This window comes from Oncorhynchus mykiss, chromosome 21 (assembly GCF_013265735.2).
Source record: "Oncorhynchus mykiss isolate Arlee chromosome 21, USDA_OmykA_1.1, whole genome shotgun sequence".
Classification (NCBI taxonomy): domain Eukaryota; kingdom Metazoa; phylum Chordata; class Actinopteri; order Salmoniformes; family Salmonidae; genus Oncorhynchus; species Oncorhynchus mykiss.
The window spans coordinates 11,888,290-11,912,397 of record NC_048585.1 but is presented as its reverse complement, the minus strand read 5'-3'; the positions used below and the strand labels follow the sequence as shown (position 1 = coordinate 11,912,397).

The 24,108-nt window shown below is 44.3% G+C and overlaps 2 protein-coding genes across 13 annotated transcripts in view; one reads left to right on the top strand and one right to left on the bottom strand.

Moving 5' to 3' along the window:
* Window positions 1-21,668, bottom strand: part of pphln1 (periphilin 1) — a 40,524-nt gene extending 18,856 nt beyond the window's left edge. The window contains exons 1-8 of one of the 12 annotated variants that reach the window (XM_036956912.1): window positions 21,650-21,668; window positions 20,334-20,404; window positions 19,735-19,799; window positions 18,039-18,257; window positions 14,403-14,479; window positions 9,887-10,024; window positions 5,094-5,227; window positions 534-595 (exon numbers count right to left, since the gene is read on the bottom strand). In XM_036956912.1, the coding sequence (XP_036812807.1) occupies window positions 534-595; window positions 5,094-5,227; window positions 9,887-10,024; window positions 14,403-14,479; window positions 18,039-18,257; window positions 19,735-19,799; window position 20,334 (696 nt within the window). In that variant the 5' untranslated portion in view covers window positions 20,335-20,404; window positions 21,650-21,668. Of the gene's footprint in view, window positions 1-533; window positions 596-5,093; window positions 5,228-9,886; window positions 10,025-14,402; window positions 14,480-18,038; window positions 18,258-19,734; window positions 19,800-20,333; window positions 20,405-20,540; window positions 20,717-20,844; window positions 21,169-21,649 lie in introns of those variants that run through there. The other 11 variants (XM_036956907.1, XM_036956904.1, XM_036956915.1 and 8 more) reach the window with 11 other exon arrangements.
* On the top strand, window positions 20,886-23,834 carry zcrb1 (zinc finger CCHC-type and RNA binding motif 1). Its single transcript, XM_036956917.1, has 8 exons — window positions 20,886-21,267; window positions 21,419-21,532; window positions 21,861-21,889; window positions 22,153-22,264; window positions 22,356-22,463; window positions 22,581-22,690; window positions 22,921-22,993; window positions 23,129-23,834. The coding sequence occupies exons 2-8, from the start codon at window positions 21,449-21,451 to the stop codon at window positions 23,279-23,281; spliced, it is 669 nt and encodes a 222-aa protein (XP_036812812.1). The 5' UTR covers window positions 20,886-21,267; window positions 21,419-21,448; the 3' UTR covers window positions 23,282-23,834.
* Window positions 23,835-24,108: the final 274 nt, after the last annotated feature.

The following is a 24,108-nucleotide window of genomic DNA, read 5'->3' as shown; positions in this document are numbered from 1 at the left end:
ATCAGGCAGCTGTGCGTATTCAGTACGGTGGAGCATCAGGCAGCTGTGTGTATTCAGTACGGTGGAACATCAGGCAGCTCTGTGTATTCAGTACGGTGGAGCATCAGGCAGCTCTGTGTTTTCAGTACGGTGGAGCATCACACATTCACTATCCCATATCCCCATGGGAGTCTAGTTCCACTCAGTCAGTATCACTTCAGTCGTCGAGAGAAAGGCAGAGGAAACAGCCAGCCAGCCAGCCAGCCAGCCAGCCAGCCAGCCAGCCAGCCAGCCAGCCAGCCAGCCAGTCTCTCTCTCTCCTCCCAGTTTTTAAATAGCAATAAGGCACCTCCGCGTTGCGTCGTGCTTAAGAACAGCCCTTAGCCGCGGTATATTGGCCATATACCACACCCCCTTGGGCCTTATTGCTTAAATAAATCACACACTGACATGAATTGAAGCATGAACAGCTAACTATAGTGGTGACTCTTCCTTTTTGTCCAGCCCCCTCCCCCTGTTTTTAATGTGTAAAACACTTCGTCAGCAGGACTCACCTTAGTGGACGCTATGCTCTGTGGTGACCCGTCCTGAGAATGACCAGGGGGCCTGTCTTTGTCTGGAGAGGGAGAGAGAAAGAACACAGAGTCTGAGGGATGGAGGAGGAGGGATTCATTCAGAACAACACCTCGAGCCAGTACAATGAAAAAGACAGCTCAGTGTATAGTGTGATCTTATTGGGGGTAACAAAGGTGTCTGACATGTTCTGACACCGCCAGGTAGGTTCCTGTGGAGGGGGGGGGGGAGCAGGGGGATACACCACACCGCCAGGTAGGTTCCTGTGGAGGGGAGGGGGGGGGAGCAGGGGGATACACCACACCGCCAGGTAGGTTCCTGTGGAGGGGAGGGGGGGGGAGCAGGGGGATACACCACACCGCCAGGTAGGTTCCTGTGGAGGGGAGGGGGGGGGAGCAGGGGGATACACCACACCGCCAGGTAGGTTCCTGTGGAGGGGGGGGGGGGGGGAGCAGGGGGATACACCACACCGCCAGGTAGGTTCCTGTGGAGGGGAGGGGGGGGGAGCAGGGGGATACACCACACCGCCAGGTAGGTTCCTGTGGAGGGGAGGGGGGGGGAGCAGGGGGATACACCACACCGCCAGGTAGGTTCCTGTGGAGGGGAGGGGGGGGGAGCAGGGGGATACACCACACCGCCAGGTAGGTTCCTGTGGAGGGGAGGGGGGGGGAGCAGGGGGATACACCACACCGCCAGGTAGGTTCCTGTGGAGGGGGGGGGGGGGGGGAGCAGGGGGATACACCACACCGCCAGGTAGGTTCCTGTGGAGGGGAGGGGGGGGGAGCAGGGGGATACACCACACCGCCAGGTAGGTTCCTGTGGAGGGGAGGGGGGGGGAGCAGGGGGATACACCACACCGCCAGGTAGGTTCCTGTGGAGGGGGGAGCAAGGGGATTTGGCGGTGTAGACCACACCTGGTCTACAGCGCCAGACAGTCTCCATCCGACACAGCGCCAGACAGTCTCCATCCGACACAGCGCCAGACAGTCTCCATCCGACACAGCGCCAGACAGTCTCCATCCGACACAGCGCCAGACAGTCTCCATCCGACACAGCGCCAGACAGTCTCCATCCGACACAGCGCCAGACAGTCTCCATCCGACACAGCGCCAGACAGTCTCCATCCGACACAGCTCCAGACAGTCTCCATCCGACACAGCGCCAGACAGTCTCCATCCGACACAGCGCCAGACAGTCTCCATCCGACACAGCGCCAGACAGTCTCCATCCGACACAGCGCCAGACAGTCTCCATCCGACACAGCGCCAGACAGTCTCCATCCGACACACCGCCAGACTGTCTCCATCCGACACACCGCCAGACTGTCTCCATCCGACACACCCCCAGACAGTCTCCATCCGACACACCGCCAGACAGTCTCCATCCGACACACCGCCAGACAGTCTCCATCCGACACACCGCCAGACAGTCTCCATCCGACACACCCCCAGACAGTCTCCATCCGACACACCGCCAGACAGTCTCCATCCGACACACCGCCAGACAGTCTCCATCCGACACACCGCCAGACAGTCTCCATCCGACACACCGCCAGACTGTCTCCATCCGACACACCCCCAGACTGTCTCCATCCGACACACCCCCAGACAGTCTCCATCCGACACACCGCCAGACAGTCTCCATCCGACACACCGCGAGACTGTCTCCATCCACCATTGCATTGGATCTTTGTCCAGCTCCTGTTATTATTTGGGATGTGTTTAAACCTCTGTAGTCCTCTCCAGCCAGGCTTGTCCCCTCCTATCCCCTCTGCACTGATCAGATCCTGTGGATGGTTGCATAATAAGCCTGCATTAGGAGACACCCTGCAGGCTAGTCAGACTGAATTGCATGCCCTCATTCGTCAGTTGGCACTCTCCTCTTTCTGTCTCTCGCTCTCTCTGACCTGTGTTGCCAGAGGCTTGATGCCCAAGCAGCATCGATGCCCAGTGGGCACCACCGCGGGCGCCATGGTCAATTACCCATTAGGTCCATGTCTGTGTTCTTCAAACACCATGCTCAGACACTCCCAGGAGAAATTCAAATGAGGTGCTGGTTCCATATTTAATTAAGAGGGCCCCTTCTGCCTGCACCACATACCATTATTCAGATAGACTGATGAACTCAACTCTGATGGACGATACGTTCTGAATGACATCTCTAGTGGAGAGATGTGGGACTGTGTCAAATCCCTTGGCCGACTTTGTGGGTTGAACAGAATTCATTTCCATGTTATCAAAAACACTCCATAACTGAATGTGAAAGTGGGATTCAGAAAGACCAGAGAGAGAGAACCTGTGGGTGGAGGATATTAGCTTGGTCTTGCCCCTGGAAAAGGGTTGACAGAGCCAACATGGTGGCCAGTAACATCCATCTCCCACACTAACATGTCGACCCACACAGCAGTTATATCCATTAGAGAGAGTCGACACCCTACTCCTTCCTCCATGTCTCTACACACACAAGCTGACAGCGTTTTTATGATCCATAACAAAGTGGCAGAGAGAGCGTGAAGACGGCAGGCCAGCCGACCAATTAGCCACGCTCTCTCTCAGGTTACCTCAGCCGAAACAGACCCAGCAGTATAAAGACCTTCACGGAAAACTCTCTCTCAGGTTACCTCAGCTGAAACAGACCCAGCAGTATAAAGACCCTCACAGAAACCTCTCCCGCAGGTTACCTCAGCTGAAACAGACCCAGCAGTATAAAGACCCTCACAGAAACCTCTCCCGCAGGTTACCTCAGCAGAAACAGACCCAGCAGTATAAAGACCTTCACAGAAACCTCTCCCTCAGGTTACCTCAGCTGAAACAGACCCAGCAGTATAAAGACCCTCACGGAAAACTCTCTCAGGTTACCTCAGCTGAAACAGACCCAGCAGTATAAAGACCTTCACAGAAACCTCTCCCTCAGGTTACCTCAGCTGAAACAGACCCAGCAGTATAAAGACCTTCACAGAAACCTCTCCCTCAGGTTACCTCAGCTGAAACAGACCCAGCAGTATAAAGACCTTCACAGAAACCTCTCCCTCAGGTTACCTCAGCTGAAACAGACCCAGCAGTATAAAGACCTTCACAGAAACCTCTCTCTCAGGTTACCTCAGCCGAAACAGACCCAGCAGTATAAAGACCTTCACAGAAAACTCTCTCTCAGGTTACCTCAGCTGAAACAGACCCAGCAGTATAAAGACCCTCACGGAAAACTCTCTCTCAGGTTACCTCAGCTGAAACAGACCCAGCAGTATAAAGACCTTCACAGAAACCACTCTCTCAGGTTACCTCAGCTGAAACAGACCCAGCAGTATAAAGACCTTCACAGAAACCTCTCCCTCAGGTTACCTCAGCTGAAAAAGACCCAGCAGGACAAAGACCTTCACAAAAAACGTCAAACCTAGATCTCTTTTTTATGGGCGGAGCTGGACGTAGGGTGGGAACGTTGGTTCACTGTTAAACCTCATTCTATATCTCAATTCAACGTTGAGGTTCAACCTTTTGGGAGCTGGTGTTTGACCACGGAGCTAAAGAGCCATTTCTCCATACTTCGTCCTTGGTTAGATCGATAGTGTGTCATTAAAAACACAGGACAGAAGTCTTATGATGAAACAACAGTAATCCAGCATTGAGTCGGCAGACACATTTCTGTTCATGATATTAGCTACAGAAACGGTTCATTCTCTAGACTAAAACACACACTATAGTCTCTAGAAGCCATCCTAGTTTCCTCTGTTCCCTGTACTTACCAGACATCCCGCTCTGACAAAACTCCTCACACCCTGAGACCATGGAGAAGAGAACATGGACGTCACTGAGACTATAATCACACAGGCCGCCAGCCGGCTGGGAACGGCTCCTGTCGACTAATGAGCTACTATAGACCATCATTATGGCTGTTAGAACCAATACACGGATGAGGAGGAGCAGAATCAACATGCTGAGCTTTCTTTCAGCGGAAGAGACAATCACACCTATGACTGATTCACACTATAGGGGCGACCCAAACTGGACGCTGCTGGCTCCAGAATGTCCTTTCCAGCTCGGTTCCAGAGACTAATGTGGATGTGAAACCGAACCGGGCCAGTTGGACCCTAGATTGTGAATCAGGTAGCACCGTATGGATAGAGAGTTAGTCGTCCATGCTCCACACTGCATGCTACTATGGAGTAGTGGACTCCTAAAGCTGGGCCTGTAACACAGCACAGGGCACCACTGACCCATGGGTACTTGTCCACGGGCATGTTTGGGGAACAGACACCCACCCCAGGGCTGCTCAGCCACAGGGGTACCAGAGAGCGCTTCAGGATAGTCCACACCTAAAAGCACGCCATGACATCATCAGATGGGGACGACAAGATGAAACTACAGAGGCTGAGGATTCCCCCCTGGTTCCAATAATGTAGTGGGGTCAAAATGTCAATTCACAGGGCTATCATCTGTCTATTGGACAAGTTCAGCTGGAATCCCAGCTCTTCATAAGCTGCTGAACTAAATGCAACCCAAGAGGAACATGATTGGTGGGGAGTGAGTGGTGGGGGAGGTACTTACTTTTCTGCTGGGCGGGGTGGGGGAGACCCTTGGCTCTGTCAGGAGAGTAGCTCTTGCTACTGACAGTGGAGCCGGACCGGCTGTGGGGGGAGGGGGGGACGTCTGCTCTCAGGGGAGGCAAGGGGCCTTTCCTTCTGTGGGTGTGAGAGACAAGGGGGATTTTAGTCACCTGTAGATGCTCTTAGAGTGACATATAATCGGTACATTCAACTAAAGATGGTAAAGGGTCAAATAACAGAAGACAAGACAGAAGATACACAGAGATCAGATCAGCATCTTCACATATCTAGTCTTAGTGGAACCGATGTATCAAGTCTGACACCAACAGGCTCCAGAACAGCTTCTATCCCCATGCCATGACTGATACATAGCTAACTAAATGTCTACACAGACTGAGTTGCCCCTTGTATTTTATTCTTATTTTTGTCTCTATACACAGTGTGCCCTACACACACCCAGGGCCCTACACACACCCAGGGCCCTACACACTGCCACACCGACACACTCCCAGGGCCCTACACACAGACACACTCCCAGGGCCCTACACACAGACACACTCCCAGGGCCCTACACACACACACTCCCAGGGCCCTACACACAGACACACTCCCAGGGCCCTACACACAGACACACTCCCAGGGCCCTACACACAGACACACTCCCAGGGCCCTACACACAGACACACTCCCAGGGCCCTACACACAGACACACTCCCAGGGCCCTACCGACACACTCACAGGGCCCTACACACAGACACACTCACAGGGCCCTACACACGGACACACTCACAGGGCCCTACACACGGACACACTCCTACACATATCTACCTCCATCACTCCAGTATCCCTGCTCATTGTAAATATGCTACTGGAACTGACCCTGTATATAGTAACCTTACCACTATACATATCTACCTCCATCACTCCAGTATCCCTGTCTCCGTACCACTATACATATCTACCTCCATTACTCCAGTATCCCTGCACATTGTAAATATGCTACTGGAACCGACCCTGTATATAGGGTGCTTACTTACGTATTTCTTGTGTGTTTTTGTCCTACCTCATGTTTCTAGTAATACATTGATATTGATGACTGCATTGTTGGGGTTAGAGCCACAAGAAAGGCATTCACTGTACTTGTGTATGTGACATTAAAACTAACACTATATATCCAACTGAATAAGTTAGTAATGGATAGTGGTAGTAGTACCAGACATATACATACCCTCTGACTAGTTAGTAATGGATAGTAGTACCAGACAGATACATACCCTCTGACTAGTTAGTAATGGATAGTAGTAGTACCAGACAGATACATACCCTCTGTCTAGTTAGTAATGGATAGTAGTACCAGACAGATACATACCCTCTGACTAGTTAGTAATGGATAGTAGTAGTACCAGACATATACATACCCTCTGACTAGTTAGTAATGGATAGTAGTACCAGACAGATACATACCCTCTGTCTAGTTAGTAATGGATAGTAGTACCAGACAGATACATACCCTCTGTCTAGTTAGTAATGGATAGTAGTACCAGACAGATACATACCCTCTGTCTAGTTAGTAATGGATAGTAGTACCAGACAGATACATACCATCTGACTAGTTAGTAATGGATAGTAGTACCAGACAGATACATACCCTCTGTCTAGTTAGTAATGGATAGTGGTAGTACCAGACAGATACATACCCTCTGTCTAGTTAGTAATGGATAGTAGTACCAGACAGATATATACCCTCTGTCTAGTTAGTAATGGATAGTAGTACCAGACAGATACATACCCTCTGTCTAGTTAGTAATGGATAGTAGTACCAGACAGATACATACCCTCTGACTAGTTAGTAATGGATAGTAGTAGTACCAGACAGATACATACCCTCTGTCTAGTTAGTAATGGATAGTAGTACCAGACAGATACATACCCTCTGTCTAGTTAGTAATGGATAGTAGTACCAGACAGATACATACCCTCTGTCTAGTTAGTAATGGATAGTAGTACCAGACAGATACATACCCTCTGTCTAGTTAGTAATGGATAGTAGTACCAGACAGATACATGCCCTCTGTCTAGTTAGTAATGGATAGTAGTACCAGACAGATACATACCCTCTGTCTAGTTAGTAATGGATAGTAGTACCAGACAGATACATACCCTCTGTCTAGTTAGTAATGGATAGTAGTACCAGACAGATACATACCCTCTGTCTAGTTAGTAATGGATAGTAGTACCAGACAGATACATACCCTCTGTCTAGTTAGTAATGGATAGTAGTACCAGACAGATACATACCCTCTGTCTAGTTAGTAATGGATAGTAGTACCAGACAGATACATGCCCTCTGTCTAGTTAGTAATGGATAGTAGTACCAGACAGATACATACCCTCTATCTAGTTAGTAATGGATAGTAGTACCAGACAGATACATACCCTCTGTCTAGTTAGTAATGGATAGTAGTACCAGACAGATACATACCCTCTGTCTAGTTAGTAATGGATAGTAGTACCAGACAGATACATACCCTCTGTCTAGTTAGTAATGGATAGTAGTACCAGACAGATACATACCCTCTGACTAGTTAGTAATGGATAGTAGTACCAGACAGATACATAACATCTGACTAGTTAGTAATGGATAGTAGTACCAGACAGATACATACCCTCTGTCTAGTTAGTAATGGATAGTAGTACCAGACAGATACATATCCTCTGTCTAGTTAGTAATGGATAGTAGTACCAGACAGATACATACCCTCTGTCTAGTTAGTAATGGATAGTAGTACCAGACAGATACATACCCTCTGTCTAGTTAGTAATGGATAGTAGTACCAGACAGATACATGCCCTCTGTCTAGTTAGTAATGGATAGTGGTAGTACCAGACAGATACATACCCTCTGTCTAGTTAGTAATGGATAGTAGTACCAGACAGATACATACCCTCTGAATAGTTAGTAATGGATAGTAGTAGTACCAGACAGATACATACCCTCTGACTAGTTAGTAATGGATAGTAGTACCAGACAGATACATACCCTCTGTCTAGTTAGTAATGGATAGTAGTAGTACCAGACAGATACATACCCTCTGACTAGTTAGTAATGGATAGTAGTACCAGACAGATACATACCCTCTGTCTAGTTAGTAATGGATAGTAGTACCAGACAGATACATACCCTCTGTCTAGTTAGTAATGGATAGTAGTACCAGACAGACACATACCCTCTGTCTAGTTAGTAATGGATAGTAGTACCAGACAGATACATACCCTCTGTCTAGTTAGTAATGGATAGTAGTACCAGACAGATACATACCCTCTGTCTAGTTAGTAATGGATAGTAGTAGTACCAGACAGATACATACCCTCTGACTAGTTAGTAATGGATAGTAGTAGTAGTACCAGACAGATACATACCCTCTGTCTAGTTAGTAACGGATAGTAGTACCAGACAGATACATATCCTCTGTCTAGTTAGTAATTGATAGTAGTACCAGACAGATACATACCCTCTGTCTAGTTAGTAATGGATAGTAGTAGTACCAGACAGATACATATCCTCTGTCTAGTTAGTAATTGATAGTAGTACCAGACAGACACATACCCTCTGTCTAGTTAGTAATGGATAGTAGTACCAGACAGATACATACCCTCTGTCTAGTTAGTAATGGATAGTAGTACCAGACAGATACATACCCTCTGTCTAGTTAGTAATGGATAGTAGTAGTAGTACCAGACAGATACATACCCTCTGTCTAGTTAGTAATGGATAGTAGTACCAGACAGATATACATACCCTCTGTCTAGTTAGTAATGGATAGTAGTAGTACCAGACAGATACATACCCTCTGTCTAGTTAGTAATGGATAGTAGTACCAGACAGATACATACCCTCTGACTAGTTAGTAATGGATAGTAGTAGTACCAGACAGATACATACCCTCTGACTAGTTAGTAATGGATAGTAGTACCAGACAGATACATACCCTCTGTCTAGTTAGTAATGGATAGTAGTAGTACCAGACAGATACATACCCTCTGACTAGTTAGTAATGGATAGTAGTACCAGACAGATACATACCCTCTGTCTAGTTAGTAATGGATAGTAGTACCAGACAGATACATACCCTCTGTCTAGTTAGTAATGGATAGTAGTAGTACCAGACAGATACATACCCTCTGTCTAGTTAGTAACGGATAGTAGTACCAGACAGATACATATCCTCTGTCTAGTTAGTAATTGATAGTAGTACCAGACAGATACATACCCTCTGTCTAGTTAGTAATGGATAGTAGTAGTACCAGACAGACACATACCCTCTGTCTAGTTAGTAATGGATAGTAGTACCAGACAGATACATACCCTCTGTCTAGTTAGTAATGGATAGTAGTACCAGACAGATACATACCCTCTGTCTAGTTAGTAATGGATAGTAGTAGTAGTACCAGACAGATACATACCCTCTGTCTAGTTAGTAATGGATAGTAGTACCAGACAGATAAACATACCCTCTGTCTAGTTAGTAATGGATAGTAGTAGTACCAGACAGATACATACCCTCTGTCTAGTTAGTAATGGATAGTAGTACCAGACAGATACATGCCCTCTGTCTAGTTAGTAATGGATAGTAGTAGTACCAGACAGATACATACCCTCTGTCTAGTTAGTAATGGATTGTAGTACCAGACAGATACATACCCTCTGTCTAGTTAGTAATGGATAGTAGTACCAGACAGATACATACCCTCTGTCTAGTTAGTAATGGATAGTAGTACCAGACAGATACATACCCTCTGTCCAGGTTTAGGATGGCCTGCATCAGGGTGTCATCACCCCCCTCTGGGACCACAGCAGACAGGGAGCGGGGTGCAGGGTACATCCCCTGAGCCCTGACGCTGGGGGGAGGGGGTGCTGCACGGCCACTGCTTCTGGGTGGAAAGACAATCACACATCAAGGACCACATCTCATCAGCAGACTGTACACATCAGCTTTAATACTGGAGGTACTTGGCCTTTAAAGGACTAAGGTAAACTAAGAGGTTAAAAAACAGTAAATCAGTGGAAGCAGTGGACTATATCTAACCAAAGGTCACCATCACTTTGCATACTGGTATATAAAAAGGTAGGAGGGGAATGTCTTGGAGTCTTGGTCACTAGCCTACATCTGCTGTTCCTCAAAGCTTTCCGCCTGAACTGTGTCAGAGCGATTAGGCCTGACTTTAGAGGGACTGCTCAGCAAAACAGCTCAACAAGACTGCTCAACAAGACATCTCAACAAGACTGCTCAACAAGACTGCTCCAACTGTCATTTGACGGCGGTCACTGAGCACTAAGTATCCAGGAGTCCGACTCCACTCAGAGAAACCATTAACCTCCTCTGTTGATCTCCACCTTCTGCTACATCTGGGTTAAGAAGGGCCGTTCCTGGACACAAGACACTCCTGTCAAGATGTTGAAGGGTTTATTTAGATAACTCCTCCCCTGGCCACGGTGGATCAGCACTGGAGCCTGTCGTGCTGCCAGGACAGACACGGACAGGAGGGAGAGGGGTGACCCCGTGGTCGCAGGGGTGAAGGTCGGAGACCGGTGAGACAGGCTCCTAGACAGGGGAGCACCGGGCCGAGGTAGATGGTGTACAGATGAGGTACCGTAGAGAGGACATACCACCACAGCAACAGGACACCACCCTGGTCACAATCTGAGCACCAAACATGAATAATCTGCACATTTCCTCTCATGTCTGACATTATAAAATGAGGGAAAAGTTCTGCTACAGATCAGGACTGAAAGTCCACAAGAACATCACATCATGAATCAATGCTTCTTCCAAAATTAATTGGGACAGAAACCTAACCAACTACATATTTATCTAAATATCTTCAGGCTAAATGGTATTTCTAAGAGGTTTTAATGACTCTGTTAAAACTCTACCGTTGCTCTCTGTGCAAAGGCTAAGCCCTAGTAGTTTTATCTTCCTAAACACACATCTGTGTTAGCAGCAGTAAAACCAGGAACATTAGTTTACCCTCCAGCCCTCTCTCTCCTCTCCTGTTGGGATTGTTGATCCTCTCTGGTTTGTTGCCCTCGCTGATGATGTGCCTCCTATACGACAGGCAGTAGAATGACCCAGCCAGGCAGCCAGGCAGGCCAAGGGGCAGGAGGGGGTATAAACAAATGAAAGGCACCTGGTCTCAGCGACCCCAGCGTGAACCTCATCTCCCCCCGTCCTCCAACCAACCAACCAGCAGCTTGGAGTGACCAACCTCACAAAACTTTAATGACCCAAGGGATGCATCCCAAATGGCCCCCTATCCCCTACATACTGCACTGTGGGCTCTGGTTAAAAGGGGTGCACTACACAGGGGAATGGGTACCGTTTGGAACGCAGCCAGGGTGTTGTTTGAAGGGTACCTGACCTCGTCTGACCCCATCTGTGCTCAAAGGAAATGGCCACGTCTTTACTGCCGATATTACCCCTAAATATTAGCCTGCTACTTTCCCCTCCCTCTTCTGAGCTGGAACTGTGACCCCTGGCTGTTTAACACTGGGCTCTAACTGACCCACGGGGTGAAATGAAAAGTCTAGGTGTTGAATTAGAGACGGTTGTTCAATCAGAACATATTTTGTTATATTGCTGCTGTGTTGATTAAGTAAGGTGGTTGCTCTCACACCCAAACCTGTGGTTACTGTATTATATATATTTATATTGCTGCTGTGTTGATTAAGTAAGGTGGTTGCTCTCACACCCAAACCTGTGGTTACTGTATTATATATATATATTTATATATATTGTTGCTGTGTTGATTAAGTAAGGTGGTTGCTCTCACACCCAAACCTGTGGTTACTGTATTATATATATTTATATTGCTGCTGTGTTGATTAAGTAAGGTGGTTGCTCTCACACCCAAACCTGTGGTTACTGTATTATATATATATATATATATATATATATATATATATTGCTGCTGTGTTGATTAAGTAAGGCGGTTGCTCTCACACCCAAACCTGTGGTTACTGTATTCTATATATATATATATATATATATATATATATTGCTGCTGTGTTGATTAAGTAAGGTGGTTGCTCTCACACCCAAACCTGTGGTTACTGTATTATATATATATTTATATTGCTGCTGTGTTGATTAAGTAAGGCGGTTGCTCTCACACCCAAACCTGTGGTTACTGTATTATATATTTATATATATATATATATATATATATATTGCTGCTGTGTTGATTAAGTAAGGTGGTTGCTCTCACACCCAAACCTGTGGTTACTGTATTCTATATATATATTTATATATATTGTTGCTGTGTTGATTAAGTAAGGTGGTTGCTCTCACACCCAAACCTGTGGTTACTGTATTCTATATATATATATTGCTGCTGTGTTGATTAAGTAAGGTGGTTGCTCTCACACCCAAACCTGTGGTTACTGTATTATATATATATATTGTTGCTGTGTTGATTAAGTAAGGTGGTTGCTCTCACACCCAAACCTGTGGTTACTGTATTCTATATATATATTGTTGCTGTGTTGATTAAGTAAGGTGGTTGCTCTCACACCCAAACCTGTGGTTACTGTATTATATATATTTATATTGCTGCTGTGTTGATTAAGTAAGGTGGTTGCTCTCACACCCAAACCTGTGGTTACTGTATTATATATATATATATTTATATTGCTGCTGTGTTGATTAAGTAAGGTGGTTGCTCTCACACCCAAACCTGTGGTTACTGTATTCTATATATATATATATTGCTGCTGTGTTGATTAAGTAAGGTGGTTGCTCTCACACCCAAACCTGTGGTTACTGTATTCTATATATATATATATTGCTGCTGTGTTGATTAAGTAAGGTGGTTGCCCTCACACCCAAACCTGTGGTTACTGTATTATATATATATATTGCAGTCTTTAAATCATGTGTCTGAACGGACCTCAAAATGACTACCTAAAATGTACATTATCAGTGATCACTAAAAGGAGAACTCAATCTAATGACTTTAGTCCTGGTGATTAGAGTTCAGGTCAAGAGTACAACTGTATGAGAAATACAGTTTGAACATCAGTCAACTTCAGGTTGAATCAGACCAAGTAATCTCTCAGTCTCTTCATGCATCCTTACCGTTCCACCATCACGACAGGTAAATACGCCAAGACAAACAACAACGGCCAGACCTAACTAACCGGATTACAGGGGGCCTCGGGGCGTGTGTGACTATCATAACCTCTCAACATTAACTTGATTTATGGCAGTAATTACTTTCTCTATTATTTCACCTGAGGAACTGAAGAAGGTGAGAAGAAAGAACCTTGAACACCTGGCCCTTAAAATAACAGACGGGTCCTGCTGCTGCACGTACCTCTCCTGACCCCGGGACAGTCACAGAACCCTGCTCTGTCACACTCTGGCCATCACCTTACAACACAGTTGTGACAAGACCTATGTCCTGTTATGACTCCTGTCATAGTGATGGTGCTGTCCGGAGGGTGACTCAGTAGACGCCATTGTTAACCCTGTACCTTCCTTCACCTCTATCATGTCAGGTTACACCAGACAGACAGACAGACAGATAGGGTTTTAAAGACTAGTATGCGACCTCGGGCTGCCACAAGGAATGGTACGCTCATCGCTGTGCCGACCTGGGTTCAAATACCACTTGAAATCTTTTCAGTTTTTGCTCTAGTCTGCCTGGAGTGTCAGATGGGCAGGGTTTTCTGTTTTGGGACTATTTTATGGAGCCATTCAGCCAGGCAAAGCTGAATCAAGCCAAGATAAAATATTTGAAATGAATTCAAGTACCATTTGAACCCAGGTGTGGCGTGAAAGCAGAGCGGCAGCAGTCGACCCTGAGGTGTTTGTGTGTTTCTCTCCCTGTCCCAGGAGAGAGCTATGTGAGCAGAGAGGTGGACGGGGCCCGATGTGGCCCAGACCTGATGCGTATGTGATTATTCTCTGGTACTATGTAAACATTTCACACAGAATGAGACACACAGATATGCAAATCAGTACAGACATGACATGGGCTTCAGTCTACAGGGCTGATTGGGGAGGCTGTGTCAAAAAGACGGGTTGTCATGGTAAACAAGTGGTGCAACAATGCCATCTTCTGGTCACTTCGATAATGACAGTGCATAATTTTTCCCTGGGGGGGGGGGTTCAGGAGAGCTACTTGTAGTGAAACAGAATGGTGATCAGTTTGGTTATACAAGGTTAGACTGCTTGAACATTAAACTCCAATTCTCCTGACGAAAGTTTCAAAATAAATATCCAGGAGTGTGTGAGAGAGTTGAGCCTACCTGAACTCCATCTGGCGTGTTGTATGGGGGTCCTCTCTAGGAGGTGGTCTAGAAGGGTAGGGGTACGGCTCCTCCGGCTAGAACACAGACAACTACTTTTATTGTTTCAGTACTGAACAACATATCTACAGGTGTCCCATCCTGAGAAACACTGATGTTGATTAGACAGTACTGAACAACATATCTACAGGTGTCCCATCCTGAGAAACACTGTGATGTTGCTGTTGATTAGACAGTACTGAACAACATATCTACAGGTGTCCCATCCTGAGAAACCCTGTGATGCTGTTGATTAGACAGTACTGAACAACGTATCTACAGGTGTCCCATCCTGAGAAACACTGTGATGCTGTTGATTAGACAGTACTGGAGAACATATCTACAGGTGTCCCATCCTGAGAAACACTGTGATGTTGATTAGACAGTACTGAACAACATATCTACAGGTGTCCCATCCTGAGAAACACTGTGATGTTGCTGTTGATTAGACAGTACTGAACAACATATCTACAGGTGTCCCATCCTGAGAAACACTGTGATGTTGCTGTTGATTAGACAGTACTGAACAACATATCTACAGGTGTCCCATCCTGAGAAACCCTGTGATGCTGTTGATTAGACAGTACTGAACAACGTATCTACAGGTGTCCCATCCTGAGAAACCCTGTGATGCTGTTGATTAGACAGTACTGAACAACATATCTACAGGTGTCCCATCCTGAGAAACACTGATGCTGTTGATTAGACAGTACTGAACAACATATCTACAGGTGTCCCATCCTGAGAAACCCTGTGATGTTGCTGTTGATTAGACAGTACTGAACAACATATCTACAGGTGTCCCATCCTGAGAAACACTGATGCTGTTGATTAGACAGTACTGAACAACATATCTACAGGTGTCCCATCCTGAGAAACACTGATGCTGTTGATTAGACAGTACTGAACAACATATCTACAGGTGTCCCATCCTGAGAAACACTGTGATGCTGTTGATTAGACAGTACTGAACAACATATCTACAGGTGTCCCATCCTGAGAAACACTGTGATGCCGCTGTTGATTAGACAGTACTGGAGAACATACAGTTGAAGTTGGAAGTTTAGCCAAATACATTTAAACTCAGTTTTTCACAATTCCTGACATTTAATCCCAGTAAAAATTCCCTGTCTTAGGTCAGTTAGGATCACCACTTTATTTTAAGAATGTAAAATGTCAGAATAATATAGATAATTATTTATTTCAGATTTAATTTCTTTCATCACATTCCCAGTGGGTCAGAAGTTTACATACACCCAATTAGTATTTGGTAGCATTAAATTTAAATTGTTGAACTTGGGTCAAACGTTTTGGGTAGCCTTCCACAAGCTTCCCACAATAAGTTGGGTGAATTGTGGCCCATTCCTCCTGACAGAGCTGGTGTAACTGAGTCAGGTTTGTAGGCCTCCTTGCTCGCACACAATTTTTCAGTTCTGCCCACAAATATTCTATAGGATTGAGGTCAGGGCTTTGTGATGGCCACTCCAATACCTTGACTTTGTTGTACTTAAGCCATTTTGCCACAACTTTGGAAGTATGCTTGGGGTCATTGTCCATTTAGAAGACCCATTTGCGACCAAGCTTTAACTTCCTGACTGATGTCTTGAGATGTTGCTTCAATATATCCATATAATTTCCCTGCCTCATGATGCCATCTCTTTTGTGAAGTGCACCAGTCCCTCCTGCAGTAAAGCACCACCACAACATGATGCTGCCACCCCCGTGCTTCACGGTTGGGATGGTGTTCTTCGGCTTCCCCCTTTTTCCTCCAAACATAACGATGGTCATTCTGGCCAAACAGTTCTAATTTCCTTTCATCAGACCAGAGGACATTTCTCCAAAAAGTATGATCTTTGTCCCCATGTGCTCTTTTAATGGTGGTTTTGGAGCAGTGGCTTCTTCCTTGCTGAGCGGCCTTTCAGGTTATGTCGATATAGGACGTGTTTTGCTGTGGCTATAGATACTTTTTGTTCCTCCAGCATCTTCACAAGGTCCTTTGCTGTTGTTCTGGGATTGATTAGCACTTTTCACACCAAAGTACGTTCATCTCTAGGAGACAGAACGCGTCTCCTTCCTGAGCGGTATGACGGCTGCGTGGTCCCATGGTGTTTATACTTGTGTACTATTGTTTGTACAGATGAACGTGGTACCTTCAGGCATTTGGAAATTGCTCCCAAGGATGAACAAGACTTGTGGAGGTCTCCAATTTTTTTTTCTGAGGTCTTGGCTGATTTCTTTTGATTTTCCCATGATGTCAAGCAAAGAGGCACTGAGTTTGAAGGAAGGCCTTGAAATACATCCACAGGTTCACCTCCAACTGACTCAAATGATGTCAATTAGCCTATCAGAAGCTTTTAAAGCCATGACATCATTTTCTGGAATTTCCCAAGCTGTTTAAAGGCACAGTCAACTTAGTGTATGTAAACTTCTGACCCACTGGAATTGTGACACAGTGAATTATCGGTCTGTAAACAATTGTTGGAAAAATCACTTGTGTCATTCAAAGTAGATGCCCTAACCGACTTGCCAAAACTATAGTTTGTTAGCAAGAAATGTGTGGAGTGGTTGATAAACAAGTTCTAATGCCTGCAACCTAAGTGGATGTAAACTTCTGACTTCAACTTTATCTACAGGTGTCCTATCCTGCGAAACACACAATGATGCTGCTGTTGATTAGACAGTATTTTCTAAAATATTATATTCAAATCCTCTGTATTTGGTATTTTATTAGGATCCCCATTAGCGGTTGCAAAAGCTACTCTTCCTGGGGTCCACAGCTACTCTTCCTGGGGCCCACAGCTACTCTTCCTGGGGCCCACAGCTACTCTTCCTGGGGTCCACAGCTACACTTCCTGGGGTCCACAGCTACTCTTCCTGGGGCCCACAGCTACTCTTCCTGGGGTCCACAGCTACTCTTCCTGGGGCCCACAGCTACTCTTCCTGGGGCCCACAGCTACTCTTCCTGGGGCCCACAGCTACTCTTCCTGGGGCCCACAGCTACTCTTCTTGGGGTCCATGCACCAATGAAAGTGATTGACAGAGCATCTTCTACTCAACATGTAATTCTTTATCTGAACACCAAGTGGCGTCAGAGGTTGAAATAAACTCCTCATACAGTTGGCTGTGTATATAATGGATTTGTAGCTGTACTATAATCATATACCCTACAACTTCAGCATTGACTGTACTATGAGCTAAATTCAGTACTTCAATCAAATGCATTTATACAGTCGTTTTTACATCAGCAGATATCACAAAGTGCTTATAAAGAAACCCTGCCTAAAACCCCAAAGAGCAAGCAATGAAGATGTAGAAGCACTTTAGAGAAATATTTCTTGCAGTTTCTCAAATCATACTAACTACACCTGCATCGCTTGCTGTTTGGGGTTTTAGGCTGGGTTTCTGTACAGCACTTTGAGATATCAGCTGATGTACGAAGGGCTTTATAAATACATTTGATTTGATATGGGGCACATTCTTTTGTGCTTGTAAACCCAGCATGTACAGTAGATCGATGGTCAGATATTATGCTTCCTTGGCATGTGGCTTAAATTGTGCGTATACAATAATGGTTTATTCATTGTCTGCGCCACTTACTCTCCGGGAAGGTGGGATACCTCTGCGCTCATTAGGAAAATGAAGGCTGTCGCCATGGTAGCCTCTTTGATCCTCGCCATGGTAACCTCGAGGGCCTCCATTTGGATAAAAGCGAGGCCCGTCATACTCAAACCCTCGATTGTACTCCTCGTCTGGCCTTCCGAAACCAGCCGGCCTCCTCTCTACAGGCCCTGCTCCAGCTGATCTGGGATATGGGGCCTACAATTAATTACATTTAGATGGGAAAGAAGAGAAAGAGAAACAAGATTAGGGTTATGTCCTCTAGTAAGCTATTTACTATTTTTATTTCTAGATGAAAATGTTTATTTTAGAAAAAATGATGTATTGTAATTCTCAGTGAATCATAGAATTGATGTAATTTTCAGGATGGAAACAAGACACAGTTGTTCTGTGGAGCTCAGGAACACTCAACTATTTTCACCACCAGTGGGTCTTCCAAATGGACCTAAATGGTTCCGTATTTCACGGAAAGAATAAACGTTTTGTTTTCTAAATGACTGTTTCTGGATTTGACCATATTAATGACCAAAGGCTCGTATTTTTGTGTGTTTATTATAATTAAGTCTATGATTTGATATTTGATAGAGCAGTCTGACTGAGCGGAGGTAGGCAGCAGCAGGCTCGTAAGCATTCATTCAAACACTTTCCTGCATTTGCGAGCAGCTGTTAACAATGCTTAAAGCACAGTGCTGTTTATGACTTCAAGCCTATCAACTCTCGAGATTAGGCTGGTAATACTAAAGTGTCTATAAGAACATCCAATAGTCAAAGATATATGAAATACAAATGGTATAGAGAGAAGTAGTCATAATTCCTATAATAACTACAACCTAAAACTTCTTAACTGGGAATATTGAACCAACAGCTTTCATATGTTCTCATGTTCTGAGCAAGGAACTCAAACGTTAGCTTTTTTACATGGCACATTTTGCACTTTAACTTTCTTCTCCAACACTTTGTTTTTGCATTATTTAAACCAAATCGAACGTTTCATTAGAGACTAAATAGATTTGATGCATTATATTAAACTCAAACAAAAGGGTTCATTGTTCATTCAGTATTGTTGTAATTGTCAATATTACAAATATATATTTAAAAAAAATTGTCTGATTAATCTGTATCGGCTTTTTTTTGGGGTCCACCAATAAATCGGTATCGGCGTTGAAAAATCATAATGGTTGACCTCTAATATCAAGGCGGAGTTGAGTATTGATAACTAGTCACATGACTTGCTAGCAACGCCATTGAGTCCCCATCAGTTGATACTTGAACAAATGTTCATTCTGAAAACGCTGGACAACTGCAGGTGCTGAAGTTCATACGTTTAATAACAGCTTTTATTTAATACAACCACCTCATTTGTGTCGATCAACTTTTGCGCCAATTGAATTTCAGCTGATTAGTACGTCAAGGCCACTAGAACTAGAATTTCAGCACCTCACAGAAGGAACGGTAAGTGTTTTCAGAAATATTCACAAGTATCGAATGACGGCGAGACCATGTTGTTGCTAGCAAATCGTGCGACCAGTTATCAATACTCACCTCCGCCTCTGTACAAGAGAACGGAGTTGAGCGTTCCTCAGTTAAGTTCTGTTAAGTATTATAATGGAAAGTAAATTAGTACAATTATAAATATATAAACCAAACAACATTTTCCACAGGCAGAAACTCTCACCGGTCTGTCTGGTAGGAAGCGTTCATCGTAGACATCCCTCATGTTTCTGTCTCTCCTGTAGGCCACTGCAAAGTAGACAGCAGGGGAGGTTTTAGGGTGGGTATCATTTGTGGAACGTTCCAACAGGAATCTGTTCCAAAAACATCGTAAAGTACAAGGATGCCAACAAACAACATATACAAAGTATCATGATCAATTCACCTGGCTAACTAGCTGTCGAAAAAGCATCAACTCACCACGTAGCTTATTCCTAATGTTTGTCCATAGGCTACCAGAGTGAGAACAGACATTTTTCAGAACAAACATGGTGACTGAAAAACTTAATGAAATAGCCCACCCCCTACCCGGTATCTTATTCTGCCACTATACAACTGCGTATGCGTTGTTTGTTGGCAACCCTGTTATTTACTAAGTTTTATGGAACAGATTCCTGTTGGAACGTTCCACAAATGACACCCACCCGGAGTTTTACACAGTTAATGACAATCACAGTTGTGGTAGGTGTTCATGAATATGCCTACATGTGGACCTGGTGGAATTGTTTAGTATGCAGAACCAGAAACCTTTTTTGGGAAGAAAGCAAGATATTTTCCACTTACTTGTTTTGTCTGGACAAGTCTATGTAGTAGTATTGGGAGTTGGTTATGCCAATAGAGACAGTCAATACTAACTGGGGAAAAGAGAAGATGTTACGTATTAGTTTGACAATACTGCATGGCGTGCACATTAGCTATTAACAATGTAGGTTAGGAAATCCCAAGCATAGAGATATGTCAAATCAGTATGTGTGATAGTAAGGAAACTACTGTAGCTAATAGCTAGCTCTGATCCAGAAGTACTGGCAGGATGTTAGCGCGCGTTCCTCTGAGGCTCAGCCATAATCTTTGGTTCAGCGTTAGAAAACCGCACTAACTCCTAGCTAACTACTACTACTACTCCTCCTCCTCCTCTTCTTCTTCTTTCAAGCAAACATTCAACCACTGAGATTAGTGATATGAAAACACCTATTTCTACTGGCTTGCTAATTAGCTACCGTATTTAGCACATAACGTTGTTCTAATATATATTTCGCAGGTTGTGTAGATTTAACTGCTAGCTACGTATGCTTACGTTAGCTAGCTACATGCTCAAGCTAGTCCACAGTCCATGCTGAGTTAATTCGCTCAAAACGAAATCAATATTTAGAACAAATACATATTTACTAACACAAACATTTAGACACGCTATAAACAATACGCACGTTGGAGAAAATAAAGTCGTCTTCACAAAAGATATGAAAACAAGCTCATCATAGCCTACTTTTCACCTTCTTCCGGTTGGCGCATGTACACACTGAATTTGGATTGGATTGACAAAAAGTCTGTCACGTGAAACGTCATATTCCTGTGACGACGAACAGTTCTCGTTTGTTTTTGGCAGCTAGATAGCAAACACATGTTACTGAGATTGAATAACTAATAGAAAGCAACATATTTACCAATGTTTTTGCCCACTCTACTCAATAACTATACGTCACCAATGTTGTCTATTTAGGTAAGTGATTTATTCGATTCCTTGAATGTGTATTTCCAGGTAATATACATCGGATTCGAGCTAGCATCACGGCTAGCTTGCATATCGCTCAATGAAATAGATAACTAACTAGCTTCAATCTGAATATTCATCACCATGAATCTGTTTTCAGTGACTGTCTCACTCTGATGGTGAAGTCAAGATGAGTGGTGGTTTGGCTCCCAGTAGAAGCACAGTCTATGTGTCCAACCTGCCCTTCTCTCTAACCAACAGTGATCTACACAAGGTAAAACAATTTTTTACCTCTATTTAACTAGTCAGTTAAGAACAAATTATTATTTTCAATGACAGACTAGGAACAGTGGGTTAACTAATGCTAGGGGGCAGAACGACAGATGTTTACCTTGTCAGCTCAGGGATTCGAGCTTGCAACCGTTCGGTTACAGGTCCAACACTCTAACCACAAGGCTACCTGCTGTAATGTCTTCATATATAGAGTAATGGAATAGAACTACTTAACCCCTCCCTAACACTATTTCACAAGTTCGTGATCCTGCTGTTTATGCCATTTGGAAAAATGACCTCAAATAATGTCTTGGATCTTTTCATTTCAGCTTTTCACCAAATATGGCAAAGTTGTGAAGTAAGTTACTGGTTTCAAAATAATGAGCTATACAAAGCTCAAATACAAACCAAAAAAATGGTCACATGCTTCGTAAACTAACAGTGAACTTCCTAGTTACGGGTCTGTTTCCAATAATGCAGAGTTAAAGATAAAGATGTTTTTTTTTAAATAGTGACACGATTAATAAATACATAGTGAATAACTAAAAATCTATAGCAAAATCTATAGCTATGTTGGTATTGTGGTGATCAGAGAAGATAATGATGGTCTCATGCTTTCAGGGTGACAATAGTCAAAGATAAAGAAACACGCAAAAGTAAAGGTGTGGCTTTTGTGCTCTTCCTGGACAAAGAGTCTGCACAGAGCTGCTTTAGATCGCTCAACAATAAACAGGTGGGCATTTTTCCTCTCCTTGTTTTCATAAAAAGTTACATATCTGATGTGTTGTTTTTGTGTTTAAGTCCCCATCTTTTTCGCCCCGCAGTTGTTTGGAAGAACAGTGAAAGCGAGCATTGCAATCGACAACGGGCGAGCAACTGAATTTATCAGGAGGCGAAACTACACAGACAAGTCCAAATGTTATGAATGTGGGGTAAGTTGATACTCTCTACCTAGATAAGCCATCTCCATTTCCCTCTTCACCCATCCGGAATGTGTAGCCGGATGTTAGTGCTATTTATACAACATTTCTGTCCTTTTCACGTCATAGGATACAGGGCACTTAAGCTATGCATGCCCCAAAAACTTGCTTGGTGAACGAGAACCCCCGAAGAAGAAAGAAAAGAAGAAGAAGAAAAAGGTTGAAGAGCCTGATGAAGTGTAAGTGTCTTATCAGGACATTGATGCCACTCTACCGTGTTTGCAAACGGCTATGATCGTGGTCAACAGCAGCGTGTCCTTGATATTAACAGTAACTGTTCTATTTCAGATGGACTTTAGTTCAGAGATTCTTTGTTTGATTGTGGTGTCGTATTTGTCATTGTTTGTGAAGTCCTCTGTGTGTGTTTTTGTTTCTATGACTTTTCTACTTTTTCCTCTGTCGTTTACAGAGAAGAGGAGGAAAGTGAGGAAGAGGGAGAGGACCCTGCTCTCGACAGCTTAAGTCAAGCCATAGCATTCCAGGTATGTGCACAAATGTACTTCAAGGGGGAAGTTAGTAGGCTATTGTATTACTTGAAACCCTCTATTTATTTACTTGGTATTTGTCCTTATCTGACCCCTCTTTTAAAATCGCACGTGGGATCATGTGTTCCACAGCAAGCACGACTTGAGGAGGAGCAGCATAGGCGACAGCAGACGGCCTTTGTGGCTGAGGAGGCCGGTCAGGAGGCTTCCACATCGGACGACTCCAAGAAACCCAGGATCAAAAAGAGTGTCTACTTCAGTGACGAGGAAGAACTGAGCGACTGAGGGGATTTCACAGATATAATTCAGACTCTTGAGTAGCAAATATTTGAAAATGAACGAGGGGGGACATTCTGTTTGTCAAGATCTGCAAGGGCATCATCGACCTGAGAAAAGAAAAGAGAAAAGATGTGTTTGATGAAAAGGGTTACAGTGTACCATTGTTTAGTTGAAGTCCACAACTGTTTCTGTATCAGTATTTGTTCTGATCCTTAGTGTCCTTTTTATAATGAGGACTCCGCCACTGTTCTTCGCAGGCATTGGGACAATGTGATTGGAGAGTAACTGTGTTTCTGCGCTTTTCTTTTCAACAGCTGTGTAAATACACCATAGTTGTTTTACTGTCTTTCACCCTTCCTATGTATGTCAATATTAGGGGAAATAGAACTATTCGGTTTAAAGATAGCCTTCCCCATCTTTAGGTGAATGCACAATTTATTTGAAAAGGGTATTGAAACACCAGTGAAAGAGTAGAACACCACAGATGGCATGTGGTCTTTCACAATAATGAACCACACTTTTGCTGATAAATAGGAATAAAGAACATTCAAGTCATGAACATTCCTTCCCGCATTTCAATATTGATCACAGCTCCCCATCCACCAGCTGCTAACCAGAGGCAAGGTGTAGTAAGGTGTGTGTACTGTAGTGTTACCCTAATGTGTCCACCGGGCTTCTCACCATATTCCATGTTCTCTAGCAAGGCAACATTCCTTCCTGTATTTCAATATTAATCTTCCATTCTGTGGGGGCTACTCTTCCCCTCCAATAGCTGTTGACAGTACAGTAAGGTGGATGTTGTCCTGATGAGTGCAGTGTGCACCTCTCATATA